Raw genomic sequence first — 27,521 nt, 5'->3', positions numbered from 1 at the left:
TTAGTGCAGCTGTGTGAACTGTAGAAGCCTCAGAGAGGCAGGTATGGCAAAACTACTGCTTAGGAGAAAAACAAATGATCTGAATGAAATTTGGGAACAACAGAAAATGAAGTCTCTTAAGAGAACTATTGAATGAGCTCATGCTAATTCAGGAGGAATGTGCTTGAACAAATTAGGAAAACAAGGGCCATGGGTTGTTAGAGCTTGCCCAAATTTGAAATCTAAAACGTCTCAGATGATGGAGACTATGTTACACTTCCAATTATCTGTAGAATCTCCAGAGAAACCTCTCCTAAAATGCCATCTGGCTATTTTGCTAAAACCACAAAGAAAAACTGAGAACATTAAATTTTCCAAAAGAACTGAAGTTGGAGGTGAAGAAAAATAAAGCAATCTATTTCTGTTTAGAGCAAAGTTTCAGCCCAGAATTTGAGGGAGACTGTCTCTCATTACAGCTACATGTACATCTAAGTCTTCAGTCACTTGCTTATTTGTATGAGCTTTACATACCCAAGGGTTCTTATAATTCAAGGTTTGGTTCATCCTTGCACTCAGTTTAGAAGGGGTGTCCCATCACATAATTCCATTACTTCCATTACTTGAGTATTCATAAATCTCAATATTAAATAGGAAGAGAAAGAAGATGAAGAAGGAGAGAAGGGAACATAGTTCAGATGTTTTCCTAGCACAAGGCAGGCCCTGAAGAAACTAAGAGAAGACAAAAGGAAAAGGAGGAGGTAGAGGATTGGTTCACTTACCTCTGAAATTACAACACCTTTGCAAACCAATATTCAAAGGTCTGCAGGAAATAGAGGACAGATAAGGGAGGGATAAGGTAGAACTCAAGAGGGAAGAATATGGCAGAAAAAAAGGAAAGGATCAGAACAGCACTGGTTATGTTTGTTCTGACTCTGGCTAGAAGGTTAATTAATTGAAAAAGAAACAGAAATGCACCATACCTTTTCTTTGTCACTGGCTTCTCGAGCCACAGTAGAGCCCTGAAACAGAAAAAATGGATCTAAAAATGTGCATATGTCAGAAACTAATTTGAAAATGTTATAACAGGTCAAAAAGAGGATGAACTGTATCCTTTTGAACTTGAGAAATGATTTAAAGAAAGGTGATATGGTAGGTAGAATGTCCAGGACTGCTGAACTGCTGCAATTATATGAAGAAGATGAGAGAAGAAAGATGGATTAAATCCTAAAATGCTCTACTTCTATTGTCCTCCTAATTCTTGGAGCTTTTCCTCATCTCTCATCCTCATTTTGAGTGTACCATGCTGGAAGTTCAGTTTGCTTGGCAGACTTCTCATCTTTTTTTTTGGTGCCAATTTAGCTGTATGGGTATGGACTAGCCTATTCAGTCTAACTGTCTGAACATTTGTAACACACATTTGAAAAGGATGTCACACAATATAAACACAAAAAGTATTTAAAAGATCATAAAGTACAAACAAGAAAAAAAGCATCTCACAGCAACATGGAGTAAAAAGAGAAGAGACCAACTGTGCATTCACAGGACTTACAGTGTTTGCCAAAGACATTTTGGATTTTCTTTTTAAATTTAGTTTTTTGATTAAAACTAGTGAGCAATATGGTGCTTTCTGAATGACCTGGAGCTGACAAAAAAGAAGACTGTATATGTTTCCTTAAAAATTTCTTGGAGCAAGACCACACTTTTAAATGCCCAGCACGTGTTTATCACGTAACAGCACTGCAAGAAATAACTACAAATATGGTAACTGGGCATTGAAGGATGGGTAAATTAACTCTGCTGTTTGTTAAAGGGTGAGCATTGGGTAAAGAAGTGCTGGAGTGGAGTCCTAATACCTTAAAGAATGTGAGGATCCCCAACCACACCCTTTTATAGCATGTTTTATTCTGTTTATAGAAAGAAACTTAGAAAACTCAGAAGTGATGGAGAGAAAAGATATATGGGCCAGATTATGTATGGCCCTGAAGCAAGGACTTCATTGAATTATTCTTAACTGATAATAAAGCCTGGTAAAAGCCTAACATTTCACTTTACTCAGGAGAAATCTTTTATATTGCATTCTGTGCTCCAACAGATTATTAGGCCAGAAAAAAGATCAAGTGAAAACCAAACTGAAGGAAAAGGAAAAAAGAGTCACAATAGAAAAAATTAGGGAGGATGTCAAATTTGACATTTGGTAAAAAAATTACATTGAAATAATTTTAACAAAATGCATCCATGGCCAAAAACCCCTTGAAATCCTATGCTAATTTGTGGTCTTTTTTCCTTGTATCTACAGAGGTAAGACTCCTGCTACAAAGTGAGTTCTAAACTGGTGTCAAAAATATTAATGTACAAAAAAGGACTCTGAATCTACAACTGCAGATGACATAGCAAAGAATATCAAGAAAAAGTAATTTATAATAAATTCAGTGTCACTATAAATCTGTTCAGTGAAGGAGTTTGTTTTGAGGAATATGATATTGATGTTAAATTTGAATTGCATGAGAAGTTAAAGCAATGCTGTCCAGCTGGACAAACTGAACAGACTACAGAAGCATTCACAGAGGTAAATAACATAAAGAGCTGTTGACACCAGTGTTAAGAACATAGTGTATATAATTATTTTTTCTTTCTGTTGTGCTTTCATGCCCTTTTTAATGCATCTGTACATTATGATGCTCTAAGTCACAGTTCTCTCAAATTAAAAAAAACAAACTTTCTCTGCTAACAACTGCTGCCAATATTACTGAACATCAGAAAGTAAATTGTTGACAATCTGGAAATCAGTTCTTATAAATCAAGTTCAGTCAACTATCTAAGCAATGCTAAGGAGACTTGACAGTAGGAAAGGATGGTCCATCACACAGCATTACAAATCTCCTAATACAGAATGATAAATGAACATCTTAAAGCAAGCCTGCAGATGCACTTAGTGGTTCAGCACATAGAAATTAAACATATTAGAAAGAAGTAGGTTTCTAAGGGGATACTTTGCAGAGGAAATTAAAATACCATCCCTTGGGTAGAAAGACTAAGACTGCATTTTGGGTATTCGTTGTAAGCCCTGTATACTAGCTACTGTCAAAATTACAATGATAGGTAAAACTTCTGAAACAAAACTAAAACAGATCTTATGATAAAAGCAGATGTTTTGGTTTTGCAAAGACTCTTCTCCTTTTCACTTGAGGTTTATTTTTTAAATATTGGATAAATTATTAAGCTTTGGCCATAGTGGTGTGCTTTGTTAGCAGCATTTATTGAAATGATGCTATTTAATTGTTTTATAAATGCCCTCTGCAGAATCAACTGTGGCTTTCCATAATGTTGATAAAAACCTGTAAGAAGCAGAATTATTATCGTACTAGTGTGAAGAGTTTTACCTCTAACTACTAGCAACATTTAGCAAACATACCTGGCTAAATTGCTGCACTTAAAAATGCACAAAACAGATAAATTTCTATAATGTCTATAAAAACACCCTTTAGTTTTGCTAAACCTAGGTGTAGAATGAAATAAGTTACGCAGGCTCTTGCATGACACAATTTTAAATTAATTAAAATTCTGAGCAATATTCAAGCATCAGCATAATCTAACATTTATAGTAAAGATTTTCAGCTACTCTGTCAGTTATTTAATCAGCAGTTATTTCTCACCTTTAAATCATATTTTCTATAAACAGATAAACGATGGCTGAACACATTCCTTGTAACAACCATATATACTTCAACTCCATCCACAGTAAGCCGGTACATGCCCAAAAACTGGGGAAGAAGTGTATTCCCATGACACTCCACAATAAACTGCAGAATGAAAAGAAAACAGAAATTAGGATTGACATATATCACATAAATATATATTTAGATTTTAGATATAAAATACTAAGAAACAATTTTTTTTTTCGTAATATTTGTGTGGCGACAAACTTTCAAAAAATTATGCAAAAGCAAACCCCATCATGAGGAAGTTATTCTGCTTTGAGGCCAGTGTTTAAAACTTAAATCATAAACTACTGAACTTATAACTCTTGACTTCCCCAGACAGTCTCCTAGAAAGAGGAGACTCCATTAGACAGACCTTTTAACCTTTATGTTAACACAAAAAGCAAACCTAAGCAGACAGCATATATTTGGTTGTTATGTCAAAACCCAAATATTTTTTGAACATCACACTGCTGTAAACCCATACTGTGTTGTCCCAGATCATATTTAAATTGTATGTGTCTTCATTCTCAGTATTTGCTTATGATGAACACTCATGGTGCTGTCACCAGCAAGGGGTATTATTTATTATCACCAACTTTCTGTCAGTTCCTATGTGGTGGTTGCATTTTGGGGTCAATAGAGGACGTGCAAATTCCCTGTATTTATGAATCCTTATATTTCCTTAAGGCCACAATACTCCATTACAAATGGGCTATTAACCTTGAAAAAATTTGCCACCTGCAACCTGCCTTTTTTAATCTAATCATTTGCCTTACAAGTAATTGTTCTATTAGAAAGACCACTGGAGGAAGCAGTAAAAGCAGACACACACTGATGATGAGAACTATTGAAGGATGAATTTTTATTCCCAGAATAAAAATGCCCATACTATATTAATCCTACTCAGAAACATTCACTCATATATTTTGTGGAACCAAGGAAAAGTTAAGCCACAATGATACAAACCAGAAAGGACTTGCCAGCTTTCCTCTTTCTGTTAGTACCAAGTCTCAAACAGGAACTTGGAGAAAATGTAAAAACCCAAGGCCCACATAGGAAACATGAAATCTAACCAACAGCCAGCTTTTAAACATTAATTGCATTCTGAAGCTGCTGTTCCTTTATGCCAAAGTGACCCACTTATTAGAAACACAGATTTTAGAAGAATTTAAAACAAGCCAACTGAATAAGCAATTTCATTTGTTTAACAAAGGCAGGTAGTATTTGGTAACAAATACTGTAACAAAGCTCTTGAAACCCCTGAGATTTTGCAATTTTAGGCTCCTCTGCTAATTTTAATGAATTATTCTCACTAACTTTATACTGGAATCTGCACATATCACAGACCTTTTAACTGGCAAAATAAAGACTGACTTAAGAATCCTGAAAACAATCCTGTCCACCAAGAAACAAAGGAAATGAATGACAAATATAGAAATTGTTGACTGTCAGTTGAACCCAATTTTGACTGACTGACAAACCCTGTTAAATCTTGCTGGCACATTTTGGGCTGTAACTCTGCTTTCTGCCTGCCCTGGAGCTGTACTGGAGGTTCAAACCCTAAAGCACAGAACACAGTCACCAATGTAGTTGTGCCACTTCACAGCAAAGCACTTTTAAGCTCCAGCTGCCTATGAATAGGCAAATTATCTTAATGTGCTGCAGAGACTCAATGAATACAAATAAGAAACTTAGGAAAGGAGTATGATTGTATGCCTCAAAACATAAATAGAAGTTTGGCAATAAAAGGCCACAAAAGCAAGGTCAGTCATGAGCAGTGCACAAAGATTGATCAGTTTGCACCTGAGAAGATTTCTGTATTTAAAAAACACTGAAGTTTTAAGTTGAAATTCTCAGTTTGGAGGATTTTCAGCGTCATAGGGCTGTTAACAACATCACAAAACAGTTATAACACATTACAGGATACACAACCTATTTTGACCATCCTTTCTGTTAAAGATCCAATCACAAAAGTACTAATCCATACTAGCAAAAATATATTGATTATTTTTTAACAAATGTTAAGTACTTGGCATATATTCTAAAAGTAAATACTTTTTAAAGCTTTCTATAAAGTAAGAAGGGTTGTTCCTATAAAACATTTATTAACTGACTTCTACTTTAAGATGATTATGTTCTACAAGATGAAAATGAATCTAGCTTCCAACAAGAATTTAGTGTCACAGAACTTCTAGCTACTCAACTCTTTAATAGACCCAGCCACTCCTAATCTTATGGCTTTTAATTACAGAATTTGAATTAAAATAAATACCATTGTTCCAGTTTTCCATATGGGCATCTGAGATGCAGAACCTCTACCTGAGATAATACAGAGAGCTTGTGCCATGTGAAGGAATGCCAGCTAGGCATCTTGAGCAACAGACTAGTAACCCTGTGCCCTTCCTCTCAGCTGTGACAGCCACAGTACTGACACTTAAAACTGTCTCTTCAACCCTAGCTACTGCTAACACTCCAATTTTAACCTTTCTGGTCCCAATTGTACCCATCTGTAAAATGGCAGTGCCATTACCAGAGCATGAGCACCATGCCCACTGTAACATCACACAATAAATTACTTGGTTAGCAGTATACAGCCCCCTCCCAAACTGCTCTGTACTACGTAACAAGGACAAAAAGGCCACTAGTGAGAGTTGCTGCAGTCCTGTTTGTAAGTTAGGGCTTGCCCTTTGCCAGCACTGTTGTTTCATTATCTTAGTGTGCAAACAAAGACATCTGAAAGGGCAGTGTTACCAGCATGGAACACAAGACATGAGAAGCTCTGCTAGTATTGCTCCCCTTGATAAAGAGGGACATGGCCATGCCCTTTCAGACTTCTAAGAGACCCTCTCAAAGCAGGCCAGGTACTGCACAGTTGTTTCCTATCTGCTGCTGACTGGACACTCATGCCACTGCAATTGAAAGAAAATCCTCTAAAATTGTTTCAGTGTTTCCTATGACAGTATTTCTTATCCTGATGGGGAGACAAAAGAAAGAGGGAGGAATGCCACTTGCTTTCAGTATCTACAAGGTTGGTCTAGAACTTCCTACCTTTGCAACTATCAATCCCCCATATCTGCATCACAGAGGAGGCAAAACGTGTCATCTGTTTGGGTGGGAGTCCAGCAGGACTTGCACTGGTGACTGTGGTTGGCAGATTTTCAATTTGTCCATCTTGATATAAAGGAAGTAGCAATTTAGTCACCTCAAGGTGCTTTTTAGGAATGATTTCCTGAAGTTTCCCACTCACAGCTGGAAAAAAAGTGAGCCTAGAAAATAAGCCAGTACATGCTTAACAGGACTGCTAAATTTCAGTGAAAGAAAAAGACCTTCACTCCTTTAATTTTTTCTAAAAAGAACATTAAAACAATTTTGCTAAGCAGACTTGCTAAATAAAACTGTAATACTCAGCTAATACATTTACAAGTCTATATGCAGCAACAAAATAATTTTTAAAAATGAGTGTTGTAATAAACACTCCATAATTTCCTTTTGTTAATTCAGACAATTTTCATGTTTGTGCACAGCATGAGGACAATATTATTATTAACACAGTAAAGTAACATCAGCATATTGACACGTTTTATCAGCTGTGCAGCACATTGCAAATAAGGAAATTTCTGAACTCTCTTGAACCCCATGCTTCAAGTTGAAAATTAGTAAGAAATTCTTTATGAGTCTATTTTCTCATTAATGTTTGTATAAATACAGCTTCAAGATTCTTAGTAAGAATAAAACTTTACCAATCTAACTAGCTTCTTGCTTCCCTATGGCAATGTTAGTAAGGTATCAGATACATAAAAGGATAACATAATGCATACCATTAATTGGCAAAGAAGTTATACTACTTTTGGCTCTTTTTGGAAAAACACAGAATAAAATTTCTGTTTCTACCATTTCTCCTTCTCCACTTGGAGATCATCTGTGGAATGATTTGATATTGGTGCAGATTAAATCATGAATTATATCTATCTTCATTCTATGTGAAAAGTCAGCATTCCTATTCCTCACAGCCCTATTTGGCAAACATTAATCCAGAAATACACAACATGCTCATTCTCTTTTACCCCTTTATATATTATTTTCACAAATTTTGGTATCATGATTGGTATCATGATTTGCTATCCAGACAAGCATTTGATAATTCAAGCAGAATTATGTGACAAGTCTATATGTTCACCAGGATACTTCCACTAAAGAGACTGAAGAGCAAGTTACATAATTATTTAAAACTATTTTAGACATTGTGCAGGCCTAGACATTGATAGTAATTTTTGTGCTCAACTTGTTATTTTATATCCTCTTGTTTGCAGTCAGAAATATCCTTCACTAATTTTGTGTACAAGCATTTGTATTTTGTGTACAAGCACTGACATGTGGATTCATTCCCCCCAAAAAAGACAAAGAACTTGCTCAGTTATAAATATTCAATTTATTGCCATTTTCCTGTACCCTAATAATTCCACAGAATATTATGCATTGGGTACTTATGTGATACATTGCAAGGATAAATTAGTCAAATTACAGCATACACCAGAAAGTTACAGACTTTCAAGGCATATAAAGCTGTTTTCTTCAAATAAGCCATGTAGGAAAATAATTTCATTTAAAGAAGTAATCAATAAATATACAGGTTTTATATATAAGCCTTGTGATTCACAGCCTTACACGTCACATTGTTTCAGACATGGCCAGTTATTTTTACTTCTGAGTGCAGTGCAATCTCAATGTTACCACTACACGTGATTATCTAGGCTGCAGATCTGTTACCAGGAACATCATACCTCATACTGCTACAGCTGACTCACTGTGGGGATTGATCTCTTCTGAGAAGTGCTGTGCACAACATCAATAACTTATATATACAAAAAACAATAGAAAACACCTGCCTGGTGAAACCCAGGCCTCAACAGAGCCAGTGCAGCCAAGACCATTCTGCCATTTTGTCTAGTTATTTACCTATGAAATGTCTTTCAGGGAAGACTTTCAATGTGGTTTTCTTTGTTACAATTCTAGTCTGTGTGGTCCCTTCGCATATCAGCCCTCTGCAATTCCATCTGACAACCACCCTAGTGAGTTTCCCATTTTTAGGGTCACCTATAAGCAGAGTGGGCCTGTTGGGGGCAGGTGAAACACAGACTGATGAGAACACATACATTCTCATGTCTCCTTTTTCTGCCTCACCTGTTTTTTCAGATCAAAGGTGCTTTAAGTCAGTTATCTTAGCACAGAGCAGAAGCTGTGTTCTGTGCTGCCTCTGGATTCTCACACAGAACTGCTGAAAGGCTTTTTTCACTGCATTTCTTTGCAAACCTCCCAGAAATCTTCACCTCTTACTATCTGAGGACATACAGAGTCAAGGACAGAATTATATCTTTCCTCATTCGTATTTGTGTTTAAATAACATTACATTATACTGCCTTGCTTTGCCTTTTTACCTTTTTCCTTTTTCTGTGATACATATGAACAAAACTCACATAGCAAAAGCAGAGATGGGGGTTGGGAGGAAGCCACTGATAACCTGTGCAGGCACTGATGTGGAGGGAGGATGACACAAACTTTAATGTAGCTGTGATTCAGCAACCTTCCAGCTTGACAAGCCCATCTATAGCAGTGCAAATTCCTAGGCACCCAGTCCCCACTTTGTTTTCTGGACTATTCTCCAGTCTATGTTGTCATCAAGTTTTGGTCAAAAATGGTTTTTTAACCTACTATAATGTTTCTCTATTTCAATATTTATCTATTTATGATTTTAATTTTTCTCCTACATTCCACACAACAATCTGCTGCTGTTCCTTGATTCCTGTGTAGCCCTGAACACTGTTACTGGTGCAATTTCTCCTATTTTCACCTTATTGCCTACATTTTCTTCCCTTTAATTTGATTTCTTCTTTCTTTAATATTTTTCCCCCTCCAGCAGTTAAGGTAGCATTTTCCTGCTTTTGTTTTGTCTTTCATTTCTGCCTGTTTATGCCTGTCATTTCCTCTTTTTTTGCTCATTCTATTCTTTCTTCCCATTCACTTCCCCGTGGCTGCACCGTTTGCTGTGTCTGGTAGATGGGCAGTCCCTCTCCTTCACCACTATCCACTATTTCTGCTGGTTGCCAGGGAGACAGGCAGTGCAATAGGTGTCAGTCCTGCATACAATTACCTGTGCAGGGAAGAGAACTGTGCCTTCAGCAGGGACAGCTGCCTACAGAAAACCAGCACTCAGGTCCCTTTTAGGAGCTTTATGCTGGAAGGTTTGTATGCTAACAATTCTTTCCTGTTCACCTGCTTTGAGATGGCTTCTCTTTTCTCTACCAAAGTTACTTGGGTGTAAGCAATGAGAAGTCATCCCTTCTGAAGTAATTTTAATGAAAGAGTTTGAAGGAGACATTAAAATTGCTTTATTTTATTTTTAAAAATTTCTAACCTGCCCATCATCTGTTTTCAAAGAGCAAAGGACTCCTTTTTTACACCAATTTAAGATTTAAAGCAAGTTAATGTCACTGGGAAGGGCAGAATGTCTTGATTCTGACATTTCAGACACTATAAAATCTGCCTTCAGAATTTTACTCAACTGTTACTGATTTCTGCCCTTGAAAATAACATTTGTACTTTAGAAAATATCTACAAATACAGTAATATCTGCAATAGATATTTTATATAAATTCATAAACTTTTTGCACAGGACAAGATTTAAAATGTATATGTATATGTATATATAAACATAATTTGAATATATGATGAAACAGAAAGTTTTCATTTAGGAGGAAGGAGGGTATTACCCATTCCTTAAACACAGGGTGAAATTCTGACAACACAGTTATCACAGATGACTATGCTGAACTCTTCCTTAACAATGCCAAAGGTAGCAGTAGCTTTTAAAAGCATTTTTCTGGTCCGCGTTCTTGGGGTCAGGAGACTAGGTTTAAAACATGATTGCACTAGATTTGGAGCTATTTCCAATGAATATTTGATTTTGCTCTCAAATACTATTTAATATAAACATATTTGATTAACTTGCACAATTTTAAGTAGTCCAACTACATCTATGAGCCCATACAGCAGTAGTTTCCCTAACACTTGAAAGTCTGACCATTTTGATCATATCAATGGTTCTACTGCATTTGAGAAGTAAATGACATTCAGCTGAGTAACACTTAAGAATGGTGAAAGGAGTTCGAGTCATAACTGACAATATACCAATAATACAAGCAGTCCAAACTGATTGCAAAATATCAATAAATGTGACTAAAAGCAGTATTTCAAACTATGTACCAAAAATTATGACAGTAGTTAGAAACTGGTTAGAATGGCCAGTCACAACATAAGAACCTAGCAGGTCATATATTTGTATTTGCCCTAACACTTCAAAACCTAGCTCTAGGCCATTTTGTCTTTCAAACATAGATAGAAGGCTGATCCATGCATGATGGTCTTTAATAGTCTTACCATAAAACACAGGATGCTTTGCTGCTTTAAACACGGTGAAAAGTATAATTCCTCCTATTTGCTTAACGGTATGTTTTGCTCAGTGGTTTTTGTTTTGTTTTCTTTTTGGTTTTTTTTTTTTTAAACTTTGGAAAAGAAAATAATTATCTCTAATGTTTCTACTCAATACTAAAAGTGTCAGACTCAACTGATGAGTTGACAGAATGTGTCAGTGTTTAGACTGAAGTGTTCACCATCTGTCTGAGGTTGTGGGCTTGACTGCTACATAAAAAAAAGGCATCATAGGGTAAATGAATTTGGAAGCCCACGATTTTTGAAAACTCATGATTTTGAAAAGCAAGTATAATTTACAATTGTCAAGATTATTTAAAATTCAGCAATTTTAAGTTGGAATCACTACATATACACATACATGCTGTTTCTATAACTTCTAACACTCCTTCAAGCCCAGTTCACTTTCGGTTATTTACACATTTCTAGCATGTAGCCCTGGGCTTGGAACTTATCTTTGATCAGATCATCTTTGATGATTTAAAAACACCACTCTAGATTTGGGATTTTTAAGCTTACAAGTGTCTACAGGCTACGCTCCTTTTGTAAACTCCTACATGTACAGACTGTGTAATTAGAACCTCATCTCCTCTGAGCTCCAAAAAACAGACAGGTTATTACACCTTCACACGTATGGAGAGAGGAAGGACTAACAGAACTGCAAGGGCTTGTGAACTATGCATTTCCATGATGGCCAGTTACTGACAAAATAACCTTCATTTCTATCTGCCAATGGCAGTGTACATGTCTGTATCAACCCTCTGGTGACTTTCAAAAAAAATAACTGATACCTGGAATTAGATTTTGGAGGTTCATGGGAAAAGCTGCTGTGCTATATTCCTCTGCCAACCACACAAACTCCTAGATGTCTCATTGGTAGCTCTGTAGTTCAAAAAGGTGCAAGGAAAACAACAGCTTTTTTACAAATGCCAAGATCAAAACTCTTTGGGTGAATGAAGGACACATGGAGTCTCACACTTCTGCCTTGTGATGGCTCTGTCTCAAGCATTCTTTGTTTCAAGATAGATGTCTCCTCTGGTATTTATTGTCAAGCAGTTCAAGCAGTCATGGAAAATATTTGACAAGGCTTGTTTGGTCCCTAAGGAAAGACAGAGGTGCTTTCAAGGTCTAGAATGATTCTATCAGCCTTAATATGGAAACAGGTGAGTAAATATTATGGTTTAAATGAAACTCATTCAGAGTTTCAAAAGGGAAAGGAACCTGGAATGAATTTGCAGAGGGGAGAAAACAAAACCTGAAAGAGATTGTCTGTCATAAATGGCATGAATTTCACTCATACTTATGTCAGAAGAAATGGCAGATAATTACTGCCTTCTTGGGCACTTGAAAGAGGGTGCAAGATAAGGGTTTACACAGTTCTCAATGGACAGATGATCTAACTTCAGTTCATTTGGGGGAACAAGGGAGAAAAAGCCTAAAATTCACATAAACCACTTCCCTAGACTTCATGCACCTGAAAAAGGCTGCCCTTTCCAGGATGATCCCTGTACTATTGGGTATACACACTCCCTTTCTCAGAAGGCTGAATCTTTCAAAAACAGCCCTGCTCTCAGGGCAGACTGGCACAGGGTGTGCTGCAGGTGCATGCCACTAGAAAAGTTCCAAACCATTCCCAATCCCACTTGGGCTGTAGAACACAGCTCGGCCAGGAATTTTCATGTATGTGATGAGTGATGCTGACAATCAGAGAACTGAAACTGGAGAAAAGCTAACTAGCAGACTTCTCCCTAAGAATCCCATATTTGGCACTCTAGTGTACAATTATTAACAATCAAGAAAGATATTAGACTGTAAGGCATGAAAATCAATAGAGGGAACTTGACAATTCCTGTATTGGCAGAAGAGAGTATGCCAAAATAAAACTGAACTCATGAGAACTTGTTTTATCGACAAAGATTTCTACAAGGGTACCAGCACAGCATCTGAAAAGTCTTATGCCACTGCAACTGTGCCATCCTACAGAACCATACAGTTATATCCACACCAGTGAAACAGACAGGTCTTGGAGTGTCCTCAGGCATCAGTTCCAGCTGGAATGGAATAAGTCACATCTAAGTTATTAACCTCCCCTCTTAAAAAAAAAGGATGCTTACATTCAAACTCCCAAGTAGGAATATTAACTCATCTTAATTAACACCTTTATTCTTGCCCAGAATTATTTGGGAGACAATAAGCTGGCCCAAATGAAAACCACAACAGGCACCACTAATGAGCTGAAGTGCCAGTGGATGGTATCTGGCATTGCACTGCTTGCTAGCAGAAGGCCAAACAGTGCGGAACAACTTGGTCAAGGGAATAATAACACCTTTCCACCAGGACAATGGGTTTGCTAGACTTTGAAAAGCAAGTGAAGATAACCTTTGCATGCCTGAAAAACATCTAGAGAAATGGGAGTTAGATACAAGCTGCTGTATCTAGTGATCCCAAGCATTCAACATTCAGCAGCAGAGGACACTGTGTCAGCTGTCATTAGAGCTAGTGGATTTAATTTAGATCTTGTTCAGTACATTGCTGAAGATACTGAAATGAATTTATTTAAATTAAAAAATCCAATTATTAAATTGTCTTTAATTTACTTTGTACTTGAGTGCTTCTGTATTTAGTTTTGTACAGTGCTTTCAAATTCTGAGACAAAAAGAAATACAAGTTGTATCTTTATGAATCTCTTGGAGGCATCAGAGAGAACTATTTTATATGAAAGATTTACTAATATAAAGTGAAATTAGGTGCCTGCTAGAGATAAATTTCAGATCATTATTCCTTGTAACCTAGCCTAATATGAACCCTGATGTTAGAAAACATTAATGAAAAAGATTCCAAATTATTAAATTCATTAATGTTAGCACTGTCTTCATTGATACTCTTGAAAAGCAAAGTTACTGTTTGGAAAAGCAAAATGACTTTTCAGGTAGATTAAATCTCAAAATCTGTATCATTAATACTAGCTTCTAATGCCAAATATGAAACAGACTAAAACTTTAATTCTGCTGTACAGTTTCAAAGATCAAACCCTTTCAGATGAAAACTAAAAAACTAAATTGGAAAATTCACATAAAAATAACCTCCAAAATACAATTAGATTTAAATTAGTTTTAAATTTTTTTGTGGTAAAACTGTCATTAGGAGAATGTCTTAAGAAAATTTTTGATAGTAATACTTATTCATATTAAAACAAACACATGATGGTCCTACGTGTTGTTTAAACAGAGGAACATCACAGGAAGAGAGAAAAGAGCTAACATCTAACATCCTGAGGGCTTCCCAAGTTACTCTGGACTTGGAAGGCCTTCAGAGGTCTCCCTTTGAGATTTACAAAGATGGCTAGCAATATTTTCAGTTCCAAGTACCCTGAAAGAATGCTTTGGCTGCCCACCTCAGAAGTTAAAACCGGTTTTACAAAAGTAATGTATTAAAAAAAACCTACTACAAACAAGAACATTGCACAACAAAAAATAAAGCACCTAAACAACAATAAAGAAGCCCAACCCCAAATGTCCTTAAGTCTTTACCTGGAATTCCAACCCACAGAAAGGAGAAGGAAGTGGAAAGAGGGACAAAATCCCCTTCCTATTGCATAGCATATTTCAGGTGATTTTTTAGAGGCTTTCGCCTGAGTTCGGTAGCTTTAGAACTTATTTAAACAGATGTAGGGCTAAGAAATCTAGCACTAATTTTAATAAAGCCTTTTGTAACTCCCAGGTGCTGCTCCCCTCTGTGTCAGCCACACAAACTATGCATCAGCACAGTATGGCAGCTATCAAGGATGATTGGAGGGATCTCTGCTGCTCACTTTTAACTTCACAGTTGTGTATGAAAATTCTCATTATCAAAACCATTTTTTTTGAAGAGTAGGACTTTTACATTAATCATATCCAGTTTTTAATTTCTTATATAATACAACTTTAATCTTTGAAATCTGTTGTGAACACAGAACATTCACTAACTAGATCAGAAATAGAAGGTCACCTGCAGCACTTATACACCGACATCTTCAAGCAAGCCCAGAATAAAATACCTTCAAGCTTGGGAGCGCACCAGCCAAAAGAAAGGCCACCTTTTTAGTAAGGACCTTACAGCCTCCAAGTTACCTCTATAATGTAGACATTTCTTTTTTATGAAATGCTAATGCAGGTATTTAGAAAAGTCCATCCTTGTGAATTACAGACATACAGTAAATTGCTGATGCAAAAGGGAAAAAGTCTGAAGTGACTTTTTCCATAATAATTAATTTAAAACTTTTAAGCCTCTAAAAAAGATCAGCATTCTAATATTTAAGAAGACATCCCACACCTCAGTAGAGTTTATTTATTACCTGATGGTACTTCTTGAGTATGTTGTGCATTTCTGCTACATCTTCACTCGTTATAGTTTTGATGATATATCTTTTGTCGTAAGATGTGTGAAAGCGGGCACCACTGCGTGCTTGGGAATCATTGGCAAGGGGTGCGCTTCTTGTCAATGAATTCTGTCAATTGATTTAAAACAAAAAAAGCATCAGGTCAGACAGAAGTATTTAACTTTTATTTAGAGCACATATAAACAATTTACACTTATTTTAAAATATTTTTCAATACATCTGCACCAAGATGAATTCTGAAAAGCACGTATTCACAGACTACATTATCTTGAGAAAACACTTCAAAAAGAAAAGCATGAGAAGAAAAGTATGTTTGAGGAGGAAGGTATTGCTCATCAGTGGTTCAAAACCCATCCTCAACATTTAATAAGAATTTATTGGACATTGGTACACATATATTATCAGCTTTGGGGAAGAAAACATACACTAATTAAAATCCAGAAGGAACACTGCATTACACCATAATAATCATAAAGAGATAATTCATCCATAGTCATAGTTTCACTTAACATAAGCAGGATTTGCTCCTGAGACAGTGTGATCTGGTACACAACCAAGATCACAGTTACATTTCTGAGTTCCAGTACCAGGGCTATTCCAATGATTTCATATCTAGATTTAGGCAAATAACATTGTACAATACCTCCATACTATCCCAAGAGGAGAAAATTAGTTAATGACTGCACAGCATTTAGAAGAGAGATCAAGGACGATTTTTAGAGTGAAGTTTAAAATTACTGGTGCTTCAACAGAAGAAAGAGATGCCCTCTGCTTTTTTCAGAGAATAAGTAGTATCTAGGTTAGATTTCTTTATACTTACAAAAACATCCCCCCAAAAAATTAGAATAAGTATAACAACTTTTTGCCTGGAAACATCTTTCTTTACCAATAAGAACATATGCCAATTGTTATACACTTGAATTGCACTAAAAAAAAAAGTAGTAACAGCAGCAACACAGGCATGAGAAAACAATGATGTTTTGGACCCCTTGTGTATTTCCATAAATACAAACATATTCTGAAAAGATTAAACAAGTTAATGATAGACTACTGGAACACTTCTATGTTTATGAAACAAACTTGCAGTAACCATCTGGTATATCCCTACTTGTAGTAGAAAACCCCAGCTCCTGCTATGCTTCCTCATTGTACCATGCTACACAAACAGCTCTTGTTAAATTGAAATGTACCTCCCTTCTTTCCACATTCACATAGCATAATCTTCTCCCTGCTAGGCGAAAAGCCATTTTACTTTCAAAGATAATTTTAAAAAAAGTTATATATAAATGCAAACATTGCAGATTCCTAAACAGCAAAATTTCAGCTCCAAGTCACAGAATAAATGTTTGTGTGGTTCATGTTGTGACCATGAACTAAGTCACAAAACAGATTTGCACTAGAAGAACAATGATGCTCTGAGAGAGTAATTACCAATGCACTCCATCTACCACATTCAGGTACCAAAACCCACACAACCTTATTTATGTAGGACTTATGTTTTATTTGGAAGTTTTAGCCATTGGTAAATCTGTTTATATGCTCTATGGACTTCAGCAGGAGCTGGACATGCAGATTCAAGCCCTGTAACAGAAGGTCAGTAATTACTATAAAGTAATAACCCCAACCAAGAAATTAGGGTAACCATAGGCCCCAGTTTAAGAAGACATACAATTATGTCTTTGTATTTTGGAGATTCATTGATTTCAATAGGCCTTCAAGCATTGTTTAATTTATCCCAACTGTGGGGTGCTTTCTGAAATCAATTTAACATGAAATAAAACCATTTTCCCACAAGGTTACCTAGTTCAACAGAAATACTCATGAGTGGTGGGAATAACAGTAAATCACGTAAAAGCACACAGCTCTACAAGGGCTTATTAGAATGAAAACCTTAATTATGACATGTAGGAGAAATAAATCTTTTGCACCTCTTTCTATATATTTCTAGGCTTGTACAATGAACCAGAATAATTACTGATGTCTATGATAAAAAGTGACACCTTTCTCTATTATGCTCTCTCCTCAGTAATGAATAAAAGGATGTGGGTGCTTCTTTAAGGTTTATAAATCAACATTTTTTCTAGACTAATCAGAAGAGAGCTTTAGGGACACCACTACAGCTCCTTCTCTACACTGGCTTTTGGACAGTGAATTTCAACAAATACATGTCCTGATACAGCATCACCTCACACAGTATTGAGATCATGGAGAATTCAAGTATTACAGCAGTTTTCTTTCCTGTTTTCAGATTTTTTTCTGTTGAAATTGATTTCCCACCACTCCATTACTGAAAAGTTTTAGTGTACTGAAGTCTATTCAAGGAAACAAGTATTATAAACTGATTAAATTTTCTTAATGCTACACTTGATACCAGCACTCCATTAATTTTCAGACTGAATTGTGGAGGTGGTGGTAGAAACTCTTTGTGCTCTACAGTCAGAAATTAGTTTTGTTTCCAGGCCTTTATTTAATAGTTCAAGATGAAGAGCTGATAATAAAAGTTAAGATCAAAAAAGAAGCACAAATTCAGTTGCCTTCATCACAAATTGAAAATATAATGTAATGTAATGATTATTTTTAATTTTAAAAAGAAGTGAACACATGGGTAACCATTAGTGTATGTAATGAATTAAACTACTGCTAAGTTATTCAGCTATAATTCAGTTAGTAATAATAAAGGCTACTGAGTAATTACTTGTTATTGTTCCCAGCAGAAAAGGGTACATTATTCTGAGGTTAACTATTGCAATAAAGCAGTAACTACAGAATTCTGAATGTATTTTTCCTACAGAACTCTAGTCTTCAGACTATAATCCATATAATATAAACCTTGAAAGCAATTAACCTGGCAGGAGACTTAAGTTGTTTAGCTATAAAAAGCTGCAAAAGAGGGTATTGGCTGGTCAGCCACTAAACATGTGAAGGAGGAGAAGGAGGAAAATGTGAAGTACATGAACTCAAGGTTTCAAGCACTCTTAAGGTGTATTTTAATATCCTTCATGAATAGATTTTCATATTTGAGTGAAACACAGGCCTGGGTTGTACTTGGTATAAAAGAGATGCTAGTTGACTGGACATTAGAAAATGTGATGCCCACCTACAAGAAGATCCAGAAGAAGGATCCAGAGAACTACAGGTCTGTCAGCCTGACCTTGGTGCCAGGGAAGGTCATGGAGCAGATCCTCTGGAGTGTCATCACACAGCACACACAGGACAGCCAGGGGATCAGGCCCAGCCAGCACAGGTTTGTGAAAGGCAGGTCCTGCTTGCCTGACCTCATCTCCTTTTCTGTGATGAGATGACCACTCAGTGGATGGGTGAAGGCTGTGGATGTGCCTACCTGGACTTCAGGAAAGCCTTTGCCACCACTGCCCACAGCATCTCCTGCAGGAACTGGCTGCTCAGGGCTTGGCTGGGGCTCTGTTGCATGGGTGGGAAGCTGTTGGCACGGCCGGGCCCAGAGGCTGCTGCTGAATGGAATTGCAGCCAGCAGCGCTGCCCAGGGCTCAGTGCTGGCACAGCTCTGTTCAATGTCTCTAGCAATGATCCACGTGAGGGGATCCGGGGCACCCTCAGGCCCTGCAGACACACTGAGCTGGCTGGGAGTGTTGAGCTGCTGGAGGGCAGCAAGGCTCTGCAGGGGGATCTGCACAGGCTGCGCTGATGGGCAGAGCCCAGAGCTCTGAGGCCCAACAAGGCCAAGGGCCTGGGCCTGCTCCTGCCCCTGGCTCACAACAACCCCTGCAGCTCCAGCCTGGGCAGAGTGGCTGCAAAGATGCCTGGAGGGAAAGGTGCTGGGGGTGCTGCTCAACAGCAGCTGAACATGAGCCACAGAGTGCCCAGGTGGCCAAGAGGCCAATGGCATCCTGGCCTGGCTCAGCAATGGAGTGGCAGCAGGGCCAGGGCAGAGATCATCCCCCTGATCATCCTCACTCAGCACCGGTGAGGCCACACCTCAAATCTGGGTTCAGTTCTGTGCTCCTCAGTACAAGAAGGACATTGAGGTGCTGGAGAGAGTCCAGGGAAGGGCAATGGAGCTGGGGAAGGGTCTGGAGCACAAATCTGCTGAGGAGAAGCTGAGGGAGCTGGGGATGTTTAGCTGGAGAAAAGGAAGCTCAGGGGTGACCTTATCACTCTCAACAACTGCCTGGAAGGAGGGTGCAGCCCGGTGGGAGTCAGTCTCTTCTCCCAGGTAATAAGCAAAAGGACAAGAGGAAATGGCCTGAGGTTGCCTTCATCTACACAGATCCCTGTTTTTCCAGCAGTAGCTTTTTCTTCCGCTAATGAAAATTTATTCTGCCTGATTGCTAACTATAATGAAAATCAATTTGCAAATACAACTATCATACCAAAAATGTTTCTAACAAGAAAATACATCTCTGGATAATTACTTAGCTGCACTTTATTTTTTATTAATGCTTTAATGGGTTACAGATAGTGATGCATTTATTTTTTAGTAGATGGTTATTTTATTAGTAGTTATCTATATCAAGATTAATTAAGAATGCACATAGCTATCATTTTACCACATGCATATTAATTTGTCAGAATAAACCAACCAACTTCATGCTAAGCAGCATCTTTCCATACATGCACAGATAACCCAAGTGCCCTCTCTACAATTCTTTGTCTACTAATAAATTAAGAGCAAATGTTTAAACATTAAACATGTTTAAATAAAAAACAACTTCTACTTAAACCTTTAATTAAATTAAAGTCTTTGAGGCTTTATTTTTACTAACTCCCCACTCTTGTGATAGCTCTCTCAATACAATGAACTTTTCAGGTACAGAATGCAGTTACTTGGAACTTTAAAAGCACATAGAACATAGAAGGCATTTAATATTACTATTTTCTGTTTTCTTTTGATACTTGCCCAAGTTTGTTAAATAAGTGTGGCTTAAAAAGCAGAAAAAAGAAATCTAATTATATCATATTGTGCAGATTACTAGTAATTGCCCCTTTCTTGTGTTGATAAATACATAGGTGAGTTTTGTCAGTAGATGATTCTATTTGCAATGGCTAATTCTCTCTTCTGTGAATAGAGAAAAGTTCAAATTCCTTCTCAGGTAAACTTTCCAGGTACCTTGCAAAATACTCCATCTCTCAACTAAACTAGTTATACTTGTTTATAGATAGAAATCAGTCTTCAGTAAAACACATCTACTGTTGCCTGGTGATAACAAGGAATCTTTAGAGCGATAACAAGAATTGGCTTCACTGGTAAAGCATCATTAACAAGTAAGATCAAGAAACAGCTTCACTGAAAGGATCAAAGTAGGAGATTTTAGGGTCCTCAAAGAGGAAACTCTATGGCTTTTAAAATCCACTGTGATTTTTCCCTTTTGATCTAGGAGAAGCTAACTTACCTGTTGGACTCAGACTGTTCAGGCATCTCACTGAGCTAAATACTAACATTAACACTATAATCATTAACACCACTAATAGTAACTAAGTTAACAGGACATGTTTTGGAATTGAAGAGATTCTTCATTAAAAAATGTTTTTTTTTTTTTTTTTTTTTTAATATTTAAGACACTAAATGGCCAAGAAGGTCCTACACTTAAGCCACTTTGAAGCACAGACATTAGAAAACCTGTAACTAGTAGGAAATATTAGAAACACCACATGTGGTATCAAATTTCACTTTTAAGTTAGACTTCATATATATTCAGATAAGTTAACAATTTTAACTTACTCGGGGGTTATCTTGTGCAAGTTTTTGAGATCTTAAGGCAGACAATAATAAGAAAGTTACGCAGTTGTGCTCATTAGACAGACTAAAACCACACATTTATTTGAGTTGTACTGCCTTGTTGTTCAGACAGCTTTTGGTCACATTGTATAGACTCTTCTCTTACTGTTGAATGCAGTTTTGAGATACAAATGGTAGCTTCTGGGATCCAGACAGCTTTTGCCAGAACACACAGATAAATTTCAGCGATGACTTGTACAAAAAGTAAGAAAGATAAGTTGCACTGTAGACATCTGCTCACAAATTCCTTGGAAGCAAAGTTGATTGAACCTGTCTCAAGAGAGCAAGCTGTAGGCCCCTTCCTCTGCTTGAATCCTGGAGGAAATTCAGCTAAGAGAGACCCACTGGGGTCCCTGGCAGAAATATCTCCTTCTTAAGTAAGGCTTCTCTAGTGGACTAGGGAGGAAATAAATAATGAAACATAAGCATTTCCCTTTTCCAAAAGGAAAATATAAACGGGGTTGAGGGAGGGGGAGAGACACAGAGAGACAGATCATGGCAAATACCAGACTGAATTCCCTCTGGCTCTGCTTCTTAATTAGGGGAAGTCTAAGTGGAATATGAACAGATGGGAAATGAGCCACTCCTCACTTAGCACAGACAGATCTATGAGCCACAAAGCCAGAACAGGGAGGATATCCTTTAAAAAATGAAGAGACACAAAAAATACCCCAGTCTTACCCTCCAAGAGACACAGGTTTGATGCTGTAACAACCCTTGCACCATCACTTTTCTAGGACACAGCTCCTCCCTACTGCGCCAGGAGCCAGCAGAGCATGTCTCTAGCTGTACAACGTTGGAGGTATTAACCCCATCAAATTAATAAAAATCAGCTGCTTATACAACAGCATTAGTGAGCTCAAAATTCAATGCAGTAAGGGTCAGACTGCCCTGTACCCTTCAGATTTTCCCAGCCTTCTCCAACTCTTCCACAGTGTGCCTTGGATCTCTGTAACAATTAAAACATCTGTCAGCCACGCATACCCTGTTCCACTTAACAGCTTCACTTAGCAACTCCCTGCAAGTCTCCTGCTCAGTGTGCCAATTCCCCATCCACTTCTCATTTGTGAAGTTTTAATCTTGTGCCTGCTGGTTTTTGGTCTCAGGAGAAAGAAAAGGTTTTGTACTTTTAAAGTGTGAATACTTTCATGAGGTCATTTAAAGACCTAAATTACTTGTGTAATTACTTATACAACTGAAGACACATTTAACGTGCCAAACTCACAGATACCTCTACTAGAAAAATTTCTCCATACATTCCCCTCTTTCTCAAATAGTTTCCCTCTGACAAGTCACTGTCTGGAAGCTTAAGTGCCCTTACATAAATGAATATATAAAAAAAAAATCATCCATACTGCATCGACTAGCAGGCAACTAGAAATATTCATAACATCTTCAGTGCTGAGAAGCTACAAATCACAAAGAATTTGTCCCATACACATAATTAATTTCCGATAAAATGATAAAAGTAAAAAAAAAAGAAAAAGCTTTAAATATAAATTACTGAAAGCTACATCATTTACTAGCACTTAGCTTCCCAGAGAGTTCTTGAGAAAAAAAAGTTAATGAGTACACCCAAATTACATGTCATCATTTCACCCAAAACCAGGATATTGTTCAGCAAATTACATAAAAGGTTGTTTAATTTCACTATAGACTCACTCTCCTTTCCCAAACCCTTAGCAATCTGCACAGAGTTTTATTCCCTACAACAAATATCTAACAGGTAAGGTAAAAGATTTTTTCCATAGGTGTTTTTAGGAGCTGATCTACAATTCTTTGACATTCACAGGAGCTTCTTCTGGAGATTTCAAGAAAATTTCATAAATTAGAATCCAACAGAACTGCTTCAATCAGAAGCTATTTCATTTCACCCAGCACTTCCTAATCCAATCCCTACTTTTGGATTAGGTAAATTCCAGAAAGGCAGTCCTGATTTTTTCTATCTTCAAAAGACCGAGATCTACACAACAGTTTTTCTAATATTTAGAAAATATTTGCACTGCTGGAAAGGTGAGTTTAATTCTGAATTTTAATTATTTTCTTCTCTGGTCATTCATATTTATTCCTGAAGTACCTAAAAATACTCACACACTACTTACTTCTTAACTCTAATTTTTGCAAGTGCAGCAGGTCAGACTGTCACTCCCAACCAAATGGCATTTTCTATGTTCTTAAATTCCTTTGACACTTTTCTGGTATTTTTTCTACATCCAAATTTCAACTTCCTTTTTTAAAGACTACTAGCATCAAAACTATATATAGTATTAGCTTCAGGTATAAAACAAACAGATATCAAAAAGAAGTTAGAACACTTCCGATCTTCTTTTTATGCCTTCTAATTTATCCACCCCAGGGTGCAGTTACTTCTAATCTGAAGGTCCTCCTAGTACTAAATTCTCATCCTCTTTGACCTCTTGTTCCCCCTCAGAGCTACCACCTCCCTGAACAAAGCCCTCATCTCTGTAGTTCTGCACTCCTTTTTTAATCATATAAGCATTCATCTCACCATATTAACAGGATCTCATTTGGACAGGCTCAGAATGCCAGGTGATCAAAGTGGGTTTTGTACAAAATCTTTGACTTTATTCTGCTTCAACATTTGAACGGATTTTGCATCCTCTGCAAGATTTCACTACATGAAATGTCAATTGCTTGTTGACAATTAAATTTTGACTTTATTTAATTATCCATTATTTATATAATTTTTTTTGTTTTTATTCTAAAGCTCTGCAATAATTAGCATTTTAAAAGTCCAAGACAAAATATCACGGCAAATAGTTTGTAAGAAGAATCCTCAAGAGTCCTTAGACACCAACTCCTCCAAAACTCTTCTAATGCTTTATCCTTTGGAAATTTATTTTTACCTTACACATTGGTCAATAAAAATAGCAACCTATTGTAATTCAATAACAATAATGATCTGACACAATATCAGATATCAACAAAATTAAGCTAATTTCCAGAAAGGCTTTGATTATTTCTAATAGTAACAAGTTAAGCTTGTTTGGAGCTATTTTATCTAATTGAAACTATTTTTGTGAAGAAAACACATGGAGCAAAGCCACTGAAGTACAGGAAGAACTTGTCCCCCATCTCACATCATAACTGCAAGCTATATTTATAACTGGCAAAGCATTGCTCCCCTCTTCAAAGACAAACTGCTGGTGAGGCTCTTCTTCTCTACCCACTTTGCTTAAAATGTTCACAGCATGAATTTTTATCTCCACAGTGGGAGGCCAAGGATTAGCCCCAGTCTCCAAGAGGGTGGAGAGATTTAAAGGTCAATTTAATTAGCTCATTCTAATCTCTCGCACGCCTAATGTAAATGTCATTGTTTTCTAACTGCTACTTTAGCAGACAAGATCGTATTTTAGAAACTTTGAACACATGAACTGAGTGTTGGATGTAATACAAAAACTGTGTAACTAATTTTAAAAGGGATCCTAATAAAAATTGCCATTGAGCCAGACCTTTTCCTAAGAAAGAGGAAAAGGGCAATAGGAAAATTCTGGTGGCAAAGCATAGAGAGCTTTAGAAGAACAGTAATCTTTCAAACTGACTGGCTTAACAGCTTCTCATTGATTTAAATCTTCCCCGTTTCAAGACGTCTGGACAAAGGCAAACAACAGTTACTGGTGCTGTGATCTCATCCAAAAGCTGTGGAAAACTAAAATGAGCTTTACAAGCTCAACATACCCTAAAGACAAATCAGATGACATCCCAGACTATTTAAGAGTGCCTCTGTGCAAGCGTTGCATGAACAAATAGGCAAAAACAAGTGCACAGATGATGCTCTGCGATGACTGAAATCATAGGTCAGTGGAAAAGCCTGACAGTGGCTCATGGCTGTTGGAGGATGATGCACACACTGTCTGGCTGCTCTCCTGCAGCACCAGTCACAGTGCTGCTCTCTGGCCCAGGCACAGCTCCCCAACAAAACAGACCTGGAGCTTCCCCCAGCCTTTTGTAAAATTTTTTTACAAGACTTCAGGAATCATGGATATGGAAATTAGACGAGGATTACTGATTAAGAAGGACATCAGAGAGACAGTGTCATACAACTGACATAGATGCTCCAAAGTGATGTGCTGTAATTTGAAACAAGTTTTATTGTCCTGATTTTCAGGACAATGTTTTGTCAGTGACTTGTAGAGGGAAGAAAGGCAAAGCACTAGGCTTTTTTTAAAAACGGAAGCACCAAGCCCAGAGATATCTGGGTGGTCATACAGGGACAGGTAGGGATGACTTGTGGGTCTATTTTGTATGGTGACACTGCTCTTGCCATTAAGCAGGTGTTTACCTGGAAGTCCTGCTGCAGAAGCATGACCAGGCAACACTGATCTCTGACACTGGAAGGTCTATAAGGAATCTGACATGGAGAAAAGCATACCTGACCTACCAGTCACATGCTACAAGCACATTCAGGGGTGTACCCTCCCCTGCCTTTGCCAGATATATGGACAATTTTGCACAATGATTTCTTGTCAACTCATACGCATGGCTCTCAAAAGGCCTATGGTGAGTGTCATGGCACCCCCAAAGGATGAAAACAGGGCACCACTGGTCATGTGCTGCACCCATCAAAAATACAGAGCTCCTTCTATGATCTGGATGCGGATGCACACACTCCAAACACCTATGAACATTAATAAAAAATTGTATTGAGGGAGTGATTACTATGGAGAAAGATGTGAAAAACTTTGACAGAGAAACACAAACAACTTATTTTTTGCATTGAGCTATCCTTCCAGGAGAAAGGTGATGGGTTTCTTGACTTCCTTGAATAAGAGTTAATGAATAAACCATGAGAGTCTTTCCTAAATCAAGCTATCCTATTGAGACTATAGATCTGGATTTGGAGCTGTCAGCTTAAGGCGTGCTCTTGCTTTGGAAAGAGTTGCGGCTCTTTTTCTGGAAGCCTTTTCCCTTTAGCCCTGCAAAACTTGGCTTAATGCCTTCCTTTCAATATCTCTAAGAACTCAGGAGTACCTATCAGTTTGTTCTTTTGATGTTGCCAGCACATGCTAAATTACTATTTTCCAGTTTGAATGCCCAGTCGTGAATGATACTCAGTTTAGCAAGGAACAGCCAAAAGCAAGGCAAATTAAATGTTTTCTAGGGAAAATTGAGAGAAACCACAAATTAGAATTTCTGTTGCCATAGGTACTAAGGTTAACTCCCACCATCACTAAATTATTATTTGGGCTGACACTTAAGGCACTAAATCTTAGAACATTAGATTTAGATTGAAAACTTCATTTTTTACATGCTAGAAAGACTACAAACAGCAGAGGTTTTGTTACTACAGCTGGTTCAACACTTTACTACCACCACTGCCTATACTCACATCAAACAAGATGTCAGCAGCTCTGAATGGTGACAGCAATGTCTTGGTGTCAATGTCCATTTGGGATCCACAAACTGCATATTCTGCTATAGGAATCTCATCTGACAAACAAGCCCAGGAACATTTCAGGCACTGACAGACTTACCATGCTAAAATAAAATGACTAGCACTGGTATTTTCTTTACAAGACAGTTCTTGCTTTGATGATTTTTAAAGCACTTTATGGAATTAATTGAAGAGATTGTCTTAGGAATAAGCTCCAACTTCTAACATGGCTACTGCTGACCTTGCTGTGTGTAGTTTGATGCTGGAGGTGGCTTGTTCTTTCCCACACCAAGGGCCAAAAAATAAAAGCATGAATTTAAGCGCAGAAGCACCAGCTGAGAGCATTGATTAGTATTTGTTTGTCTGAAGAAACATCTCACCTTGGATTGCAAAGTACTTAAAGTTCTTAAGATGATGTCTTAGGATTGGATAAGTCATGTAAAATGAACAAAAATATTTAGAGATTGAGGATCTGAAGTTTAGATACCTCAAAATAAAATTATATTGAAGGCTGACATCTAAAAAACAAGCCTGGAATTTGCATTGTTTTCCTGATGCCTTGCTATGAGCCTAGACTACAAATCTTTCTGCACAGAAAGCTCTGGGAGATACTGAAAAGTATCCTTAACAGTTTTATCAGAAAAAGTTGGACACAAGTTCATATGGTTTGTTATTAGAGAAATTGCTTAAAAGCAGGAATTCTCAATTATTTTGGATTTCAAGCTGTTATATGGAAAAATGTTCAGAGAAATATCAAGCATAGGTAAATGAAAAAGAACTTACAGACCCATCTGCTAAAAGTTCTTCATTAATTCTTTGTCCTGTACA

General features: G+C 37.2%; 1 protein-coding gene across 2 annotated transcripts in view; it reads right to left on the bottom strand.

Annotated features, from left to right (window-relative positions):
• The window catches only part of PIP4K2A (phosphatidylinositol-5-phosphate 4-kinase type 2 alpha), a 107,767-nt gene that overhangs the window by 17,598 nt on the left and 62,648 nt on the right, over positions 1 to 27,521 (bottom strand). For both annotated transcript variants that reach the window (XM_059476547.1, XM_059476550.1), the window contains exons 4-6: positions 15,499 to 15,651; positions 3,633 to 3,779; positions 960 to 998 (exon numbers count right to left, since the gene is read on the bottom strand). In XM_059476547.1, coding sequence (XP_059332530.1) covers positions 960 to 998; positions 3,633 to 3,779; positions 15,499 to 15,651 — 339 coding nt within the window. The remainder of the gene's footprint in view (positions 1 to 959; positions 999 to 3,632; positions 3,780 to 15,498; positions 15,652 to 27,521) is intronic.

The sequence above is a fragment of the Ammospiza nelsoni genome, chromosome 1 (genome assembly GCF_027579445.1).
Source record: "Ammospiza nelsoni isolate bAmmNel1 chromosome 1, bAmmNel1.pri, whole genome shotgun sequence".
In the NCBI taxonomy this organism is placed as follows: domain Eukaryota; kingdom Metazoa; phylum Chordata; class Aves; order Passeriformes; family Passerellidae; genus Ammospiza; species Ammospiza nelsoni.
The sequence above is the reverse complement of the archived record's forward strand: the minus strand, read 5'-3'. Positions and strand labels throughout refer to the sequence as shown.